This window comes from Orbicella franksi, chromosome 5, assembly GCF_964199315.1.
Source record: "Orbicella franksi chromosome 5, jaOrbFran1.1, whole genome shotgun sequence".
Taxonomy (NCBI): Eukaryota; Metazoa; Cnidaria; class Anthozoa; order Scleractinia; family Merulinidae; genus Orbicella; species Orbicella franksi.
Genome location: NC_138149.1, coordinates 18,652,401 through 18,672,400, shown reverse-complemented (window position 1 = coordinate 18,672,400; position 20,000 = coordinate 18,652,401). Strand labels below are relative to the sequence as shown.

General features: G+C 39.6%; 3 protein-coding genes across 11 annotated transcripts in view; 1 reads left to right on the top strand and 2 right to left on the bottom strand.

The window, feature by feature from the left end:
- The window catches only part of LOC145487527 (uncharacterized), a 572,009-nt gene that overhangs the window by 288,798 nt on the left and 263,211 nt on the right, over window positions 1-20,000 (top strand). The window lies entirely within an intron of this gene.
- The window catches only part of LOC145487565 (uncharacterized), a 400,759-nt gene that overhangs the window by 127,446 nt on the left and 253,313 nt on the right, over window positions 1-20,000 (bottom strand). The gene's annotated exons all lie outside the window — the stretch shown is intronic.
- The window catches only part of LOC145487541 (uncharacterized), a 111,379-nt gene continuing 105,112 nt past the window's right edge, over window positions 13,734-20,000 (bottom strand). For 8 of the 9 annotated variants that reach the window (XM_081466372.1, XM_081466367.1, XM_081466366.1 and 5 more), the window contains one exon: window positions 13,734-14,167. In XM_081466372.1, coding sequence (XP_081322498.1) covers window positions 13,923-14,167 — 245 coding nt within the window. In that variant the 3' untranslated portion in view covers window positions 13,734-13,922. Of the gene's footprint in view, window positions 14,168-16,876 lie in introns of all 9 variants that reach the window. The other variant, XR_014049416.1, reaches the window with a different exon arrangement.

Here is a 20,000-nt window from a genome sequence, read left to right as displayed (position 1 = left end):
TACAAATAATACTGGAAATAAGTCCGGTGGCGATCATTGTACTGTCTGGAGTTGATTTAATGACAAATGAGTCCGCGCGACTCATGCTGTGTGGCTACTGTGTTGCTCAAAGCCTTTGTTTTGCTTTTACAAGCACGTATTTCAGTGATTTTCCTTTTCTATAACAGATCAAGGGTGGCTCCTTCAATTTATCTCTGAGTATTTGTATTTAGAAGTGCCATTTGTGCGTGATTATGCTTTCCAAAGTTTGCTATTGACGGTTGAGTGAAATTGCCCGACACAAAGGGTAGTGTAGTTCCTTCTGCAATTTTCGATTTCTGTTTTAGAGCTTCTTTTCTGTCTTTATATTTAACTTCTCGGAGGATCTTTTCTACCATTTGCTCCGGGTAGCCTCTCGAGATCAGGCGTGTATTGAAATTTTCAATATTCTCTTTAATGTATTTCACAATAAATCTCACGCAAGCAATAGGGAGTTTATCGGTAAATTTTATCACTTATTTCACGGTTATTCAAACAAAAACTTACATTTTCCATGCATCAACATTGCCAAAATCCATTCGCGATAAAACAACGGCGAAAAAGCGTTGATCTCTCCCCAAAACCATGTTTTTGGGCGTCGAAACAACTTTTCGCCATACATTTCCATCTAGCGACTTGCAATGTTTGCCCCCTGACGACCCCAGAGTTCTTTGCCCAAACACGGGTATCCGATTACTGGCAACTCATTCATTGAAAAAGTACGGCGGAGTTTCAAATGACGATGAGAACACCGAAAATCACTGAAACAATAGAACGATTCCTGCCAGACACAGCAGAGATCACATGGAAATGTAATGTTATTGTGTCAGGTTTTTGTGGTGAAATAATAGTCCGTGAAATAACATAAGCGGTTATTGTTGAACGGCAGTGATTGAAGCATTGTGAAACGAAATAAAACGAAATAAGGAAGGAGACTTACCACAATAAGATGAAACAAGCCTGTAGACAACTCGCCGGCGGATCACGCTGATCGAATGAGTTCCCAACGTTGGACGCCAAAATTTCACAATGGTGACGTCATGCCGACCTCTCTTGGCTGTTCCATTCGTCTTTTGTATTTTTGGTGGTTTCGGCACCACCTCACCGATGTCACGCCACCTAAATCCAGTTTCACCCTAAACCACTTCGTCCAATACTCCATTATTTCAGATGCTATATGTTTCATGCATTGCATTGCTGAGCTATTTCTCAAAATTTTCTGCTAACTTATTATTACCCTAATCAGTCTGGATGTATGCTGAGCAATTTCACGCAACGCTGTGCCATTTGATGTTACGCTGTACAACTTCACGAAAACGTGTATGTACCGGCTAATTAAGTTGCCTCACGCCGAGCTGCACGTGATCTTAGGCTGCACCGTCTGAATGTATGCCAAGCTATTTCACGCAAAGTTATGCTATTTGATGTTACGCTCTTTAACTTGACCGAATACTATGCCATTTCATCCAAGGCTGACTCATTTGACCTCACGCTGAACTGTTTCCCTCGACTCTGTGCCATTCCATGTAAAATGCTCGGCTATTCCATCTTACCCTGTAGTAATTGTTATTATGTTTTACCATTTCATGTATCGCTATCCCATTTGACATCACTCTAGCCCAGCTATAACTACGCTGTGCCGCTTGAACAGTGATAGGTAGCCTATTCGAAAAAAAAAATGGTACAAGAAAGCAAGAAAAGTGTTTTTCGTGTGCAGTATAATAGTCGATGAGTAATCGATGGGTCATCGATGAGTAATCGATGAGTCATCGATGAGTAATCAGTTACATCAATGAGTAATCGATGTCATCGATGAGTAATCGATAGGCCACAAAATTTTTGGGCTTCGATTACTCTTCGATTACTCATTAACCATCGCCAATAATCGATGACTAAAGTGTGGGGCCCAGTTCTCGGCCGGGCCCAGCTCTCAGCCACTGTTTGTTCAGCGTTTATTTTTCGCGCCACAAATGAATCTGAATAAAAAGCAATTGTTTCCAAAGGTAGCTTGATTCCTTGTCTTCCGTTCTGCCGAGTTTTTCTGTGAGCACGTCGAGGTGACGCGAAGGTAGGTGAATTTGGTTCCCCGAAAACGTGTTTGTTTACGGCTACTCGAATTACATGGTTTATTTCAAGTTTATATTTTGTCCGTCTAGAAAGCCCAAATGAGCCAATTCTCGGCATAAAGGATGTAGAGTGATAAAGCCATCTGTTAAATATAAACTTTTCCTGGCCTGTTTAATTCTTTGACCTAAATTCACCCCTCAATATTTCCTTAGTACTTCTGCGTATTTGCCTGTTCTCGGCCACCCTGCTCGCCTTAAACACTAAAAGCGCTCATAGTTTTGTGTGGAGTATTCGTGTCAAGTCAGTTGTAAAAATAAAGCTGTAATGGGTGGCATGCTGAAAACTGTGAGCTCTGACTTAACCCCGTTTTAAATACCCAACTCCTTTTTAGCCTCGTTGACTACTCTTAAGAGAAAAACTAGGTGTGCAAAACACTTCCTTTTCTAACATGAAACAAAGCTCTTTAAGGATAATTTGTGATCGAAATATCAAAACACAAGCCTTATAAGTAATTTAACAACAAAAAATGGTAATAAAGCGTTGTTTATTCTGAGGAATGGCGTGTACTCTTTTGTAGTCGAGAACTGGGCCCGCTGGCCGATAACTGGGCCCACGAACGAAGCCTCCATTTTCGTTATTACTCGGGAGAAAACAGCGTTGAGCAGTCGATAGCTCTACATGTGTAAACTGAATGCTGAAGCTAGTTATGCGTGAAATTTTAAGTCCTTACGGCTATTCCAAGGTAAGAAATACAATTTTACGTTTTTTGTGGCCGAGAACTGGGCCCCATACTGTAATCAACTGATTACTCATCGATTACTCATTGACTGCCAATTGATGTCATTGATCATCGATTAGTTATGTCTGGTAACGAGGGGAGCAAACACAACACATGCGACACGGATAAACACACTTGCAAAGTCAATTTTTCTTCAGTTTGTTTACGTATGTAAGGGTTGTATATACATTTTTCTTCTATCCAAAATCTGTTACATATGCTTGGCTTTCCGACAATACAAATTACAATTCTTACAAACAATCTTAGGTACTTATAAGGAATGTCGTCAATGAAAGACGTCGATTTCACTTCGCATCAGAACATGTAAAGTCACTGCGTATTTCACAAGAGTCATAAGTGTAAACTGGAAACAGGGAACGGAGAACGGGGAACGGGGAACGGAGAACGGGGAACGGAGAACGGGGAACGGAGAACGGAGAACGGAGAACGGAGAAAGGAGAACGGGGAACCGGGAACGGGAGTCTGGGAACGAGTGTACATTGGTAACCCGCCTGAGAATTCAAAATGGCGGACAGAACCTTGTTTTGACAGGTGTCAATTGATCATAACATGCATGTCCAATATCAAAGAAGTACACAGTAAACCAAAGCTGCATGCATGTCTCTGCCAACCTATTATTTGGAGTATGACCGCCATGTTGCACGACTCCGTTGTCGTCGTCGTCGTCGCCGTCGTGGGTACGCGCCCACGAGCAATACTGCTAGCCATGATAACCACGAGAAGATCAACTCATGGGTTTCCTGTTCTTTCCTATATGAGCATGGGGCTCCGCTTGGTGGCCCTTCGGGCTGCCGGAGCTCCGCTAATAGGGACCTTAGGCAAAACACGACGGCAACGGCAACGAGAACGTCACCAAACAAGCGGTTTAATGATGAAAACAACGGCTGTGCACGTGCGTTATAATTCTTGGTATATTTCTTTGCCGTCCTCTGCAAAACAGCAACGCTAGATGACCAAATTCTGCGTTGTCTGGAGAACGTGAACAACGACGGCTAATTTTTGGTATTTCTGTTTGGAACTGAACGCATTCGTAGCATATTCAGCAGAGGCAAGTTTTAATACCGACAAACACACTGAATAGATCTAAGTAACTGAGAAATTCCAAAGTAAAATAGAAACACATTTTTCACTAGGCGTCGTCCTGGCCGTCGCCGTCGTATATGCGTAAGGTTCCTATTAGGGAGTTTAAGCAACGTCGACGACGACGCCGAGGACGTCGCTTAGTAAAGAATGAATTTATATTTTACAAGCGAAGTTCACGATTGTCTAGATCTGTTCGGTCCGCCAATGGCTCTAAAAACGTGCTTATGCTAAATATACGACGACGGCGTTCAATTCCAACTGGAAATACGAAAAAGTAACCGTCGTCGTCCACGTTCCGTAGACGACGCACAACTTGGTCATTTCAGGTTGTTGTTTTGCGAAGGGCGGCAAAAAAATGTACAAAAATTTATAACGTACGTGCACAGCTATTGTTTTGCTCATTAAACCTTTTGTTCAGTGACGTTCTCGTTGCCGTCGTCGACGTGGTTTGCTTAAGCTCCCTATTATCACATAAGCTACCCCAATCGGTCAGTACAAAATGCAGACTGCAGACTGTAGGCTGTGTACAAACATAGGCACGCAAGACGCGCAAGAGTTTTTTTTTGTGTGAAGTCTCGGAGATAGGAGCATTCATGGAACTGTTTACAATAAAGATTTGGTTAATTTGACAATTTTTTTTTCGCTGCGATGTACAGCAAGAAAGAAACTGGGAATTTATGATGTACATACGATGTTACATCGGTAAATAAAATGTTTGACTGAACAAACTACTGTAATCTGACACGTCTCCAGATTAATGTAGATACCATCTTATTTTTTTCTTTGATTCGTTCTTTGATAAAACCCACACTGTAATTGGTGTGACACGTGCATATGCATAACTCCCTCACTCACCGATCACATAGCCCTTCCAACCCCCAAGAGCAATTTTCGCTCAAGAATACTCAAGTTAAGAGACCTTTTCGCATTTTATACGAGTCGTAAGTTTACCCTTTTTACGCAACACAACACAACAACACTACTTTACCGAAAATAGAAGGAAAGAGAAAAAAAACCTCTCTGACACATTGAAAGTCTGATTTAATTAAATTGCACTTTAACTTGGTGCCACACAGTCTTTAAAGAACATTTGAGCAGTTTTGATACTTTTTATCTTTAAGACCTTTAAAAATATCGGACTGAAAAGAATGTCATAAAATGCCCATCAAATAAAAACTAGTGAGACAATCTCAGATAGTGCAGAGCGCAATTGATAGCTCTGGTACAGTAGTTCCATAAGTACTCACCCATGCTCGGTTCACTTCCGGTTTGTGTCTACCTTAGTAGTCTGCTACGGCTTTTCCCCTTTGCAGTGTGTATGTTTCAAGGTTGTATTTTCATTCAAGGTCCAAAAATTACGCACAAATTAATTACTACTGGTGTTTTACGTTGATTTTACGTTCATTTTAAATTTAATAATACGCTGAAGCAGCAAACGTGACAATTTAGCTCTTCACGCCAACTTTGTAACTTGATACTTTTGTTTTCCTCGCAGAGGCCTGTAATATGAAACCCTTGTTTTCTCCAAAACATACGGAAGATGTCCTTGTTTTTTGGAGATAAATGAAAGAAAGTTTAATATCTGATATGGTGATGAAGAAACGGAACAGAAACAATGTTGTTTTATTAAAAATGCAAATTTTTACCGATGAACAGGAACTAATTTAATTATCAGATAGTCACGAAATACCACTTTCTTTTTCTGTTGCCACCTTTGTTGTTAACAATAAACCAATTCAAAATTATTACGCAACGATATTGATGGCTGAGAAGCATTTTAACGAAAAGTATTGAAGATAAACAGCGCTACTTGGCTGATATGAATGAGTCTCCTCAAAGACTGATTAAATTAATTTGCGCTTTCATTAGGTGCCACGGCGTCTGCAGCAATATTTGAGCATTTTCCTGGTTTCTTTTATTACAAATTTACAATTTGCGGAGTATTAAAGCCACTAACTTGGGAACTTTTTGGTCTCTCTTACAGACACAATTAAGGCAAGAAATAAACAAGCCGCTAAGGAGAAGCAATATATTTGAACCCTGAGAAGCACACTATTGTAGATTGAAAACAGCAGATGATATTTGTTGAACCGACCTGTGTGTAATTCTAAAAGCTACGCAGCCACAGTAACGTTTCACTTTTGCAATAAAAAGGGACAATTGGCGCTACCTGAAAAATAACTGCCGTCCTTGGTCACATGATATGACATTTAAAATACCACGTGAAAAGATAGTGTATAACACTAACGATGCTAGAACGCATGCGTCTTACATGTTGAGCTCTACCATAAGGAAAACCACTCAACATTTGTGCGTGATTCCGTATACAATGTATCCTTCACCTAATATAGAAGCCACGAACGCTAACTAATCTACGCATGCGTTTAGGACAAATTAGTTTTGTTCTAAGGAGAATGGTACCACAAGGAGAGGAAGGGGTTACCTGAAACAAATATATAGCTTTGCGATGTTCAAAGTTAAGCGATGGTGATGAAATGTGTTTTACGTAGACTACACATGTACCTTTCCCACCCTACTCCCATTACTTCCTTGCCTCTAGACTAATTAATTAATTGAAATTAATTAATTAAACAAACATTAAAGTTTACACCTTAGCGCCATAGGGCCATAGCGCCATAGCGCCATAGCGCCTTAGTTCCTTAGCGGCAGGCAACCCCCATAACCATCCCAATAGTGCACTCTGCACTAATAAACTGCTACTGCAGAGACGTAAAAACCGTCTACAAGTGAAAGCTTTTTAGTGCAGAGTGCACTATTGGGATGGTTTGGGGGTTTATGTCGCTAAAGCACTATGGCAATAAGGCACTAGGGCACTATGGAAATTAGGTGTAAACTTTAATGTTTGTTTAATTAATTAATTAGGCTTGCAGCAAGGGGGTTAGGATGGGGTAGGTACTTGTGAGAACTACGTAAAATGGGTGGTGCATGTACCTACCTTACTTCTATGATCACTTCAAAAAGCTATATATTTGTTTTAGAAAGCCCCTTGCTCTCTTTGTGGTACTTTTCTCTTTAGAACAAAACCAATATTTGCTCTAAACGCATGCGCAGATTAGTAAGCGTTAGTGTCAACTACATATATCAGGTGGAAAATACATTTCATACAAGATCACACACTAACGTTGAGCGCTTTTCCTTGTGGTAGAACCCTAATAAGTCATACGCATGCGTTCTAGCATCATTAGCACGATACAAGGATGTTACTGTGACTGCGTGTCTTTAGGAATTACGTCTAACTTGGTTCAAGAAATATCATCTATTGTTTCCAAAATACACTAGTGCGTTTGTTTCATCCTTTGATTGTCTCCATCAAAGAGACCATAATGTTCATACCCACAGCCGAAACTCCCCCGAGTAAGTGGCATTAAACCTTGTCAAATTGAACAAAAAACCCAGGAAACTGCTCAAATATTGCTGCAGACTCAGTGGCACCTACTGAAAGCATAAATTTTATCAGTCTTTGAGGGGAATCGTTCACCGATGAAGGATATAATCTGGGTCAAGTAGCGTTGTTTACTTTCAATACCTCTTGTTGAGGCGATCCCGCGATCAATAAACTGGACACGATTACCAAACAACACGATATTGATTATTCGTTTGCCAAGAACTTGAAGCCGACGAGGAAATGATCAAAGCTATTACGAACTTGCCAGGCAAACAGACTGAGAACATTGTAAAGAAAATAATGCAAGCCAAGAGAGCGTTAAAATGTAATTAATTCTTTGCATACGAAACGTCAAGTTCATAAAATGCAGGGTTTTAAATGTTTATCACCGCTGTTTGTGTTACATTTTTAATCAAGGTAAGATGGCCGAAGACCAAGAGTTTATTCAGTAATTAATTCTTCCTTTGGAGTTCATGTTGTTGTTATTATTTAAGACACGTCCATGTTATAAAACACGTTCATGTTTATAAAACAAATATCAGATTCCGTCACGGTGTTTTATTTAAAACTAGTAGTAATCGTAGATTAAAGAGTGCGTTCGAGTTTTGGTAGGCTTGGTACGTTTAAAAAAACAAAAATTCTAGGGACAGCATTTTCTGCCTGATTTGTTAGGTAGGCGTGAAATTGGTCTCCCTTCAGCAGGGGCAAAAACAAATGAATTGATCGCAAAGCACGTGCATACGAGAGGGTTTGTTCTCGTTTATACATGTATTGTGAAATATTAGTTACGACCGGTCAGAAAAAAAAATGGACTGCAGTCGGGAGGCTGCATTCAGTCCGCAGTCCCCATTTTATACCCGAGTCCGCGCGAATTTTATGCCCAGTCCGTAATGCTTAGTCCGTATTTTATACCTAAGTCTGTGTTTTATACCCAGTCCGTAGTCTGCAGTCCGCAGTGCATATTTTATACTGACCGTGTGAATCGACACCAAACATGTTTGTTCCGTCGGTATGCGAGACGACGTGCTTTTAGAACCAAAACTAGGACAATTATTTTGTTTACGAACACGACTTTGAATCGCCTTGGCTTTAGGGTAACAACTTCAGGGCATTTTCACTTCCGAAACAATGAAACGAAGGACATGTTGGTGTACCAAAGCAACCCTGTGGGAGTTGAACTCTTCTCCTATGTAAACACTTTAGTTAGGTTTACATTACATAGTTTGTGCACAGAAATCTAGGCCAGCGAAGTGAAACTCATCTCCTTCTTTGATTTATTCACCAGAAAGCAGCATTGGTTTCGGTCGAGGAGAAGAGGGTACACAATACGCAGCCAAACTACAGCTTTCTGTTAGTGCGAAAAGTCGTACACATTTCGTGAAAACATGTCTGCAAGGTTGCAGGTTCACATATCCATCAACCGTCACGTGAAATGATGACGTCATTTGATAGTTACCTATCAAATCCGACCTAGTCGAGCTGGCAAGCTGGCGTTCGAATCAAGCAGGTGTCCAAAGAGCGATTTTCCAGCGTACATGTGCGGCTATTGAGTTTAGGTCAATCCAGATTTTATTAGTGCAGAGTGCACTAATGGGATGGTTATGGGGGTTGCCTGCCGCTAAGGAACTAATGCGCTATGGCGCTATGGCGCTATGGCGCTATGGCACTATGGCGCTATGGCACTATGGCGCTATGGCACTATGGCCCTATGGCGCTAAGGTGTAAACTTTAATGTTTGTTTAATTAATTAATTTCAATTAATTAATTAGTCTAGAGGCAGGGAAGTAGTGGGAGTAGGGTGGGAAAGGTACATGTGTACTCTACGTAAAACACATTCCATCGCCGTCGCTTAACTTTGAACATCGCAAAGCTATATATTTGTTTCAGGTAACCCCTTGCTCTCCTTGTGGTACCATTCTCCTTAGAACAAAACTAATTTGCCCTAAACGCATGCGTAGATTAGTTAGGGTTCGTGGCCTCTATATTAGGTGAAGGATACATTGCATACGGAATCACGCACAAATGTTGAGTGGTTTTCCTTATGGTAGAGCTCAACATGTAAGACGCATGCGTTCTAGCATTGTTAGTGTTATACACTATCTTTACACGCAGTATTTTATATATCGTGTCATGTGACCAAGGACGGCAGTTATTTTTCAGGTAGCGCCAGTTGTCCCTTTTTATTGCAAAAGTGAAACGTTACTGTGGCTGCGTAGCTTTTAGAATTACAAACAGGTCGGTTCAACAGATATCATCTGCTGTTTTCAATCTACAATAGTGTGCTTGTCAGAGTTCAAATATATTGCTTCTCCTTAGCGACTTGTTTATTTCTTGCCTTAATTGTGTCTGTAAGAGAGACCAAAAAGTTCTCAAGTTAGTGGCGTTAATACTCCGCAAATTGTGAATTTGTAACAAAAGAAACCAGGAAAATGCTCAAATATTGCTGCAGACGCCGTGGCACCTAATGAAAGCGCAAATTAATTTAATCAGTCTGTGAGGAGACTCATTCATATCGGCCAAGTAGCGCTGTTTATCTTCAATACTTTTCGTTGAAAAGCTTCTCAGCCATCAATATCGTTGTGTGTTAATTTTGAATTGTTTTATTGTTAACAACAAAGGTGGCAACAGAAAAAGAAAGTGGTATTTCGTGACTATCTGATAATTAAATTAGTTCTTGTTCATCGGTAAAAATTTGCATTTTTAGTAAAACATCGTCTCTGTTCCGTTTCTTCATCACTACATCAGATATTTAACTTTCTTTCATTTATCTCCAAAAAACAAGGACATCTTCCGTATGTTTTGGAGAAAACAGGGGTTTCATATTACATGGCTTTGCGAGGAAAACAAAAGTATCAAGTTACAAAGTTGGCGTGAAGAGCTAAATTGTCACGTTTGCTGCTTCAGCGTATTGTTGAATTTAAAATGAACGAAAATCAACTTAAAGCACCAGTAGTAATTAATTTGTGCGTAATGTTTGGACCTTGAATGAAAATACAACCTTGAAACATACACACTGCAAAGGGGAAAAGCCGTAGCAGACTACCAAGATAGACACAAACCGGAAGTGAATCGAGTAGGGGTGAGTACTTATGGGACTACTGTACCAGAGCTATCAATTGCGCTCTGCACTATCTGAGATTGTCTCACTAGTTTTTACAGCCAAGAGCCTCATTAGTGCAGAGTGCACTATTGGGATGGTTATGGGGGTTGCCTGCCGCTAAGGAACTAAGGCGCTGTGGCCCTATGGCCCTATGGCGCTAAGGTGTAAACTTTAATGTTTGTTTAATTAATTAATTCCAATTAATTAATTAGTCTAGAGGCAAGGAAGTAGTGGGAGTAGGGTGGGAAAGGTACATGTGTACTCTACATAAAACACATTCCATCGCCGTCGCTTGACTTTGAACATCGCAAAGCTATATATTTGTTTCAGGTAACCCCTTGCTCTCCTTGTGGTACCATTCTCCTTAGAACAAAACTAATTTGCCCTAAACGCATGCGTAGATTAGTTAGGGTTCGTGGCTTCTATATTAGGTGAAGGATACATTGCATACGGAATCACGCACAAATGTTGAGTGGTTTTCCTTATGGTAGAGCTCAACATGTAAGACGCATGCGTTCTAGCATTGTTAGTGTTATACACTATCTTTACACGCAGTATTTTATATATCGTGTCATGTGACCAAGGACGGCAGTTATTTTTCAGGTAGCGCCAGTTGTCCCTTTTTATTGCAAAAGTGAAACGTTACTGTGGCTGCGTAGCTTTTAGAATTACACACAGGTCGGTTCAACAAATATCATCTGCTGTTTTCAATCTACAATAGTGTGCTTGTCAGGGTTCAAATATATTGCTTCTCCTTAGCGACTTGTTTACTTCTTGCCTTAATTGTGTCTGTAAGAGAGACCAAAAAGTTCTCAAGTTAGTGGCTTTAATACTCCGCAAATTGTAAATTTGTTACAAAAGAAACCAGGAAAATGCTCAAATATTGCTGCGGACGCCGTGGCACCTAATGAAAGTTCAAATTAATTTAATCAGTCTTTGAGGAGACTCATTCATATCGGCCAAGTAGCGCTGTTTATCTTCAATACTTTTTGTTGAAAAGCTTCTCAGCCATCAATATCGTAGTGTGTTAATTTTGAATTGTTTTATTGTTAACAACAAAGGTGGCAACAGAAAAAGAAAGTGGTATTTCGTGACTATCTGATAATTAATTAGTTCTTGTTCATCGGTAAAATTTGCATTTTTAGTAAAACATCGTCTCTGTTCCGTTTCTTCATCACTACATCAGATATTTAACTTTCTTTCATTTATCTCCAAAAAACAAGGACATCTTCCGTATGTTTTGGAGAAAACAGGGGTTTCATATTACATGGCTTTGCGAGGAAAACAAAAGTATCAAGTTACAAAGTTGGCGTGAAGAGCTAAATTGTCACGTTTGCTGCTTCAGCGTATTGTTGAATTTAAAATGAACGAAAATCAACTTAAAGCACCAGTAGTAATTAATTTGTGCGTAATGTTTGGACCTTGAATGAAAGTACAACCTTGAAACATACACTACAAAGGGGAAAAGCCGTAGCAGACTACCAAGGTAGACACAAACCGGAAGTGAACCGAGCAGGGGTGAGTACTTATGGGACTACTGTATCAGAGCTATCAATTGCGCTCTGCACTATCTGAGATTGTCTCACTAGTTTCTAGTGCAGAGTGCACTATTGGGATGGTTATGGGAGCTGCCTGCCGCTAAGGAACTAAGGCGCTATGGCGATATGGCCCTATGGCGCTAAGGTGTAAACTTTAATGTTTGTTTAATTAATTAATTTCAATTAATTAATTAGTCTAGAGGCAAGGAATTAGTGGGGATAGGGTGGGAAAGGTACATGTGTACTCTACGTAAAACACATTCCATCGCCGTCACTTAGCTTTGAACATCGCAAAGCTATATATTTGTTTCAGGTAACCCCTTCCTCTCCTTGTGGTACCATTCTCCTTAGAACAAAACTAATTTGTCCTAAACGTATGCGTAGATTAGTTAGCGTTCGTGGCTTCTATATTAGGTGAAGGACACATTGCATACGGAATCACGCACAAACGCTGAATGGTTTTCCTTATGGTAGAGCACAACATGTAAGACGCATGCGTTCTAGCATCGTTAGTAGTATACACTATCTTTCCACGCGGTATTTTATATATCATGTCATGTGACCAAGGACGGCAGTTATTTTTCAGGTAGCGCCAATTGTCCCTTTTATTGCAAAAGTGAAACGTTACTGTGGCTGCGTAGCTTTTAAAATTACACACAGGTCGGTTCAACAAATATCATCTGCTGTTTTCAATCTACAATAGTGTGCTTGTCAGGGTTCAAATGTATTGCTTCTCCTTAGCGGCTTGTTTATTTCTTGCCTTAATTGTGTCTGTAAGAGAGACCAAAAAGTTCCCAAGTTAGTGGCTTTAATACTCCGCAAATTGTAAATTTGTAACAAAAGAAACCAGGAAAATGCTCAAATATTGCTGCAGACGCCGTGGCACCTAATGAAAGCGCAAATTAATTTAATCAGTCTTTGAGGAGACTCATTCATATCGGCCAAGTAGCGCTGTTTATCTTCAATACTTTTCGTTAAAATGCTTCTCAGCCATCAATATCGTGTGTTAATTTTGAATTGGTTTATTGTTAACAACAAAGGTGGCAACAAAAAAAGAAAGTGATATTTCGTGACTATCTGATAATTAAATTAGTTCTTGTTCATCCGCAAAAATTTGCATTTTTAGTAAAACAACATTGTTTCTGTTCCGTTTCTTCATCACTACATAAGATATTTAACTTCCTTTCATTTATCTCCAAAAAACAAGGACATCTTCCGTATGTTTTGGAGAAAACAGGGGTTTCATATTACATGCCTTTGCGAGGAAAACAAAAGTATCAAGTTACAAAGTTGGTGTGAAGAGCTAAATTGTCACGTTTGCTGCTTCAGCGTATTATTGAATTTAAAATGAACGAAAATCAACGTAAAACACCAGTAGCAATTAATTTGTGCGTAATTTTTGGACCTTGAATGAAAGTACAACCTTGAAACATACACACTGCAAAGGGGAAAAGCCGTAGCAGACTACCAAGGTAGACACAAACCGGAAGTGAACCAAGCAGGGGTGAGTACTTATGGGACTACTGTACCAGAGCTATCAATTGCGCTCTGCACTATCTGAGATTGTCTCGCTAGTTTTTTACACATTGATACTCTAGTTTGTAATCACATGTAATACTAACCAGTTGTATAAACACTGTATCACAATCAAATTGCATTTTGGCAGGCAAATAATAACAAATGGTGATAGCGTAATCTAGCAACAAGGTAAACTGTAACGTATTACAGTGGTGACAATTCTAATAAAGCTGTTTTGTTCTCCGCATGGTTGGCAAAGAGAAAGCATAGCTTCCTATAAATGTTTACAACAAGTAACAACACGTTAATTACTCTCACTACTCAATCGAAGACTACTTTAGGATACTGGTAAACGATCACAAAGCGGTTGCTGAAACAGTCTGTTACACTCTATCATCTGCTCTGGGGTCTGATAGGAAGACCGCCCATGATTAGGTTAATGGGACCTGATGGGGGAGTGAAATCTTCATCAGAACTGCTTTCGCCGTTATCACTATCGTCATCTTCACTGTTTTCATAATCACTCTCTTGACTTTTATCTTCTTCACCTGATTCATTACTTTCTGTACTACTACTATAACTACTTCTACTGCTATCATTGTCTTCGTCACTACTATTTTTGTCCTCATCAGCTGCATCTGCAACAACAACAAAACCAAATCAACTAACCTCCTTGGTAGGAACAAAAGGAAGCAGCAACTGCAGTACTGTTTGATATAAGATTCTAGCTATCCTAGAATAAATTTGCACAATTTTTGCCTGGACTCAATCCAATATCTTGGGACATGGGTTAGGGCTCCGACATTGGAACGGTAATAGTACTTTCTTTCATTTAGGTAAGACTTAAATGACTTTAATTTAATATAAAGCCTTTGTCTTGATGCAGGATTCTTTAAGCCAGGCATATACAATACTGTACAATCCAAATTATTACTCGGGCTTCCGTAAGAAAGCCCGAGTCATAAAATGCAAGTCGCTTTGTCTTTCTCGCCAAAAGGGGAGTCTTGGTCCCAGACGTTCCTAGAGTAGAGCGTGGAAACTGGGGATGAGAATGAAGCTTCAATCTTGGACAAAATAAATGGAACATCTTGACCACCCCTCCCCCCATTTCAATGATGCCAAAACGGCGCGCTTTTGCTCCTTCGCGCCTTCATCATTGCTTTGGGGGGGATGGGGGATAATTGTTCCATTTTATTCTGTCCAAGATTGTCTGAGGACCACACTGGCGTTACAAGAAGCTATATTTGCTATGCAGATCACATCTGATCTGTTGTCGCACGTTCGATAACCAAGGGAAAAGAACGTTAGCCGAAATAAAATCTGATGATCCCTGTGAACGATTGAAGCAGAATTAAAATAAAATCACGACATGGTTTATTTTTGGTGTGTCATGTACTTTATTAATATGAAAATTGAATATGCATAAGTGCGTGTTGAAGCGTTGGCCAAAAGCAAAGTTATTTCTTTAACCAAGCCGAATATATTTTTATTGTTGGTATTAGCTGGTATTGCGCGCGCGGGAAATAAATATATTGAACGTTGCACACTCTGATTAAGCTCGCTTCCTTAGTTTTTCAGAATTTAATTTTGAATTGCTGTCCTTTTAAAAGTACCTTATCGATACCTTCACAAGTTGATTTTTTTTTTTGCACCTCCGACGTGGTGGCAATATGTGGATGGCAATGGTGCACGTGGAGGGAGGGTTCATTGATGTGAGGGAGACAGAGTGAACTGATAGCAGTGCACTGGCACTGTTTGCCAGCAGATTTTACGACAAAAAAAAGATTTCAATTTACCCGCAGAAAAAAAAAAAAAAAAGAAAAACAGCAGACGAGGAGGATGGTCTCGAACCCGGGAGAGTTCTCACACTCCACCTTGACCCGCGACTTACGCGCTACTCCAGTGCGCCACTTAAGCCCTCACGCTTGCACTCCATTATTTTTAAAGCCTTAACTTTTCAGGCAGTTATTGGATATTTTTCTATTGAAGTGTTTTCTTTCTGTAGAATAGTTTTCTTTATAAAAAAGAGTCTTGCACGATTTTTATCTACGTTGAAATCAAATTCAACGATTTACAAGTTTTTATTGGCGATTTTTTACGGTTTAGCACGGTTTTGTAGCAGGGCAGTAAAATAATATTCCTAGCTTAGTTTTTATTTTATTGATCGCTAAAATCGTCAAAGACCGTTTTAAACCGTCCAAAAACCAACCTAAATCGTAGGAAATATGTCGTAAACGGCCACTTAAACGTGTAAGCATCGTTTTAACATCGTGCAAGTGCCTATAGAGAACGGTAGTTTTATTGACTTCAGTCTTTCATCAGACTATTCACAGACTCGATAGTTTTATTGATCAACTCCTGTGAAATACGATAGATTGTTCTGTATTAAACATCTCGCTTAATGTGAAATTCGAAGTTGTTATTTGTACTGGAACTCAGTGTTTCGTTCGGTATTCTTTTTTTTCCAATGGCATGTTTGTACTGAGCTTTTCGAGCACTAATATGATTCGTTATTAATTCCAGTACTACTCTGGAAAGTTGGGGTTAGAATAACGTTTTTATTTATTCATTGTTATTAAAATACACTCTACTTGTAGTACCTAAACTTAGGCTATCAGCGTTACCATTGAGCTCTGACGCGCGTGACTGCGACAGACACCACTTCCTTATACTGCCGATAAATGTGTTGACATATTAGTTCCTAATTACTGGCTCCCTTTGTCTTGTCACGTTGAAACCTTAAATACAATCTTGGACAAAATAAATGGAACATCTGGACCACCCCTTCCCCCATTTCAATGATGCCAAAACGGCGCGCTTTTGCTCCTTCGCGCCTTCATCATTGATTTGGGGGGATGGGGGATAATTGTTCCATTTTATTCTGTCCAAGATTGTTGCTTTACCGTGTGCTCGCTCTTCGTGAACAACGTAATATACAGAATGCTGTGTTTCGCGAAGAGAGTTTTGAAAAGAATCAGGCCTTATACGTTCATCTCACATTCTCAAACTCATTCATAATTCATGACGTTATAAGCCAACGAGAGCGCCCCATTCGGGTCAAGTGGATGAGTGTGAAACTCGATGAAACACCAGTTGAAAATCACTAGTGTTTCATCACGTTTTCATCACTAGTGATAAAATTGTTCTTAATCTGCATATTCATAGATTACTCAAACACAGCTTAACACGAATCATAATTTTAAATAAACAATAGCCAGGAAAAACATTTCAAATTACAAACTGACAAGCTGAAGTCATTTGAAATTACAGTTTACAGTACATTTCTTAAAGTCACCAAAACAGACTGGCATAGTATCCATATCCACATTCTGAGAAACTTTTTCTACCTTCCATGCGTCTATGTCTGTTACGGGCACAGTAACCGGCTGAACTTTGTGCACTTCACACTATTTAAAACCTCCACCAACTTCGAGTATTGGAAACTTGACACTTCGCACTCGCTGCCAATCCTCAAAAATGCCTACTGCCCACTTATTTTTATACTTCGGTACTGCTCTCTCTACCCAAAGTTCTTCTTCCTCGATTGTTTTAGGGAGGCGAAACCTTCCTTAGGCCATGGCAAAAACTGACAAAATGTAAATCACTTCAAGTTCACAACGCTTTTGGAAGACAAATTTGGTGCAACGCGAAACTATTGGATAATTAAAAACAAAAGCTCACAAATACAGTGAATGCCGACTGAATACAACAAATCACACATACAAGGCATTTTAAAGAAAAATGGGAAAAATACAACACTGCACAATTTTGTATTGTTTCTTTGGAGAAGACATTTCAAAAACTCGTGCATCGTGTTTTATCACGATTTCCAAACACTCGAAAACAATAAAAGCACTGGGCCGAAGCGGCCTCGTGCTTTCATCTGTTTTCTCGTGTTTGGAAATCGTGATGAAACACTCACACTCGTTTTTGAAATAGTACTACAAAGATGCCGATCGTTTTCGGAACGGATCGGTCCACAAATTATATTGCTTGAAAGGACGCGAAATAAGCAAAGTTCATGCCACCAGAGATAACTAATGAGCCATGTACGAGTTCAAACTACGAAAAGACTGGCAAAAAACTAAGACTACTGACTTAAAAACAAACCATGATACTGCGACGAACATCTCAAATGTTAAAAAAATCAAAAATCGTCGTAAACAGAACTTCGAAGATGAGGCAAACAACATGCAATTGGATAAAGAGTGAACGAAGAAACTTGAATAGTAAATATCTTAGCGTAACTCTTCTGTTAAGGACGCTCGCGTGGAAATTTTCTAGTTGATAGATTTTCTTTAAATTTCTATTGCGGTCAGATGAGTTACTTGTGTCAGAAATGCAAAAAAAAAATTGGGGGTCACCGACTTCGTTTCAGAGAGTAAGGGTGTGGAAAACTACCCTGATTTTGACAAATTGGCGCACGTAATTCAGCATAGTCTACAGGGGTTTATGGTTAAAAATATCGAAGGTGAGTTAACGGAGGCAAACGATCTTAGTCATATTTTGCAGAGGTGGGTCTGTTGCGTAAATAATCCCAAATGTTACCAACGTTTTCACAAAACTTAACCCTTTAAGAGGCATTTGAAACCGTCGCACAGATAAACGAAGAGCTCAAAAGAACGGAATTCGATGGTGCATTTTGCAAAAATTCAAACTTCTAGTCGATAGATTTTCTTCATTTTTTCGCTAAATGTAGAAAATCGGTAGAGAAAATGATCCAACAAAAGAAAAATAGGGGTCACCAAACGTTCAAGATCGTTAAATCCAGGCAAAGCTATAGCAATGGCCATCTGCCCTATCATTGTTCATTTTATTACTTAGCCCGCGCTCTCATGCATGACGTGGCGTGTGAGAATTTGCGTGCGCAGTAAGGATGCGCAGAAACAATTAGCGCGAATGTCCTTAAAATATCCTGATTCTTTCATTTGTTTTTACCGTGTTCAATAGGTTCACTTGTAAAGAATGATTTGATATTGCGTTACGAAGCCCGAGTAAACGCTCTTAGAGCGTCTAGTTATGAACGAAAACACAAAAGGAAACGTCAGAGGTTATCCCTATCGAGGAGGTTCCCTACTTAAAAGCACTAATATATAGAGTCTTACTTATTTACTTATTACAATTTAATGGCGAAGATAACATGGAAAATACTGTGATAAAAATGTGATAAATTGCAATTAAAAAGTGATTAAGAACAATTAAAAATACACACCTCTTACTAACTGAGTTTGAGTGCCGTACTGTAATTTATCATATGACCCGTACGGCCCCGCGCTCAATTTCCTTGGAAAACCATAAGAAAAAGGTCCTGTATGAGGGCCGCACGCGTCGAAGTGATAGGGCCGGAAAAACACGTACGGCGCTACTAGAAACGTGTACAGCAAAATCGATGCGAGTTAATGACAAAAACAATTTTTTTGCCGAAAAAGTTTGTCCTCTTCAAAAATGAGTGATGAAAGTGAACATTGTGAGAGTGAATTCTACATCCAGGCGAACTTTCTGATGCAGACTGACTACTCCGAAAGCATTGAAGGAAAGTCAACACTCCTCACAAACGAAGAAGTTCACAACCTTCTCAGAAGCCAACAACAAGCAGACAGGCGGTCAAGAAAACAACTTTTCCGGATGAACTGTCCGATGATTAACCTTTGGAATAAGCAATCAGTCTTGAGGCGAAACTTCTTTCAGTGGAAAGCATCAAAGAATTCATCGTGGGTCTAAAGCAAGAAAACCAGCAACGCGAAGAAAACAAAGTACGGTATAAGCTTAAATGTTTTCTTCGATTTTCCAGAGTTTCTGGGAGAAGTTGGTTAAACCAGAGAAATGACAAACATACCTTGTGTACGGTAGGATAAATTGCTCTGCAGTTTCTACATCAGTGTTATTTGAAGAGACAAAACTGAGTACGAACACAAGTTCATTACCGCACAGTTCATCCAGATAATAAAACTCGCTTATGTTTAATACTGTAATTTCCACTACACAGCAACGCCAGCAAAGTCAGTAAACCCAGGCACTCTTTGCGAGAGCCAACATCGGTGTCATTAATAGATCGTTTTCATTGTCACGCAATAAAAAAATAAATCGAAAACCATCCAGTGGAAAAAGCTATGAATTTATGATATTATAGAAGATAACTAAATAAGCCACTTCTCCAAGTTTTAGGCCTGTGCGTTCCCCCAAACTTCAGGTATTCGTCGTAATGTTTCGCCGATATTTACAGAGCTCAGTATGAAAACGCCATGTTGGTGTACCTCCGTGGTACACCAAGTATATATTTTTCGACATACTCGATCATAGCCTTGTGTCACGCACTTCCATAACCCTGAAATTCAAAATGCTCTGGATTCCAAACGAAGCACCCTATTGAGCTGTAAAATTGTAAACAGATATAAATATACCGCCTCTTGTGCCTGATGAGGACAAAAACTTCGGTGGCTCTTTCGTTTTGGATTTTAGAAAGTGATGACG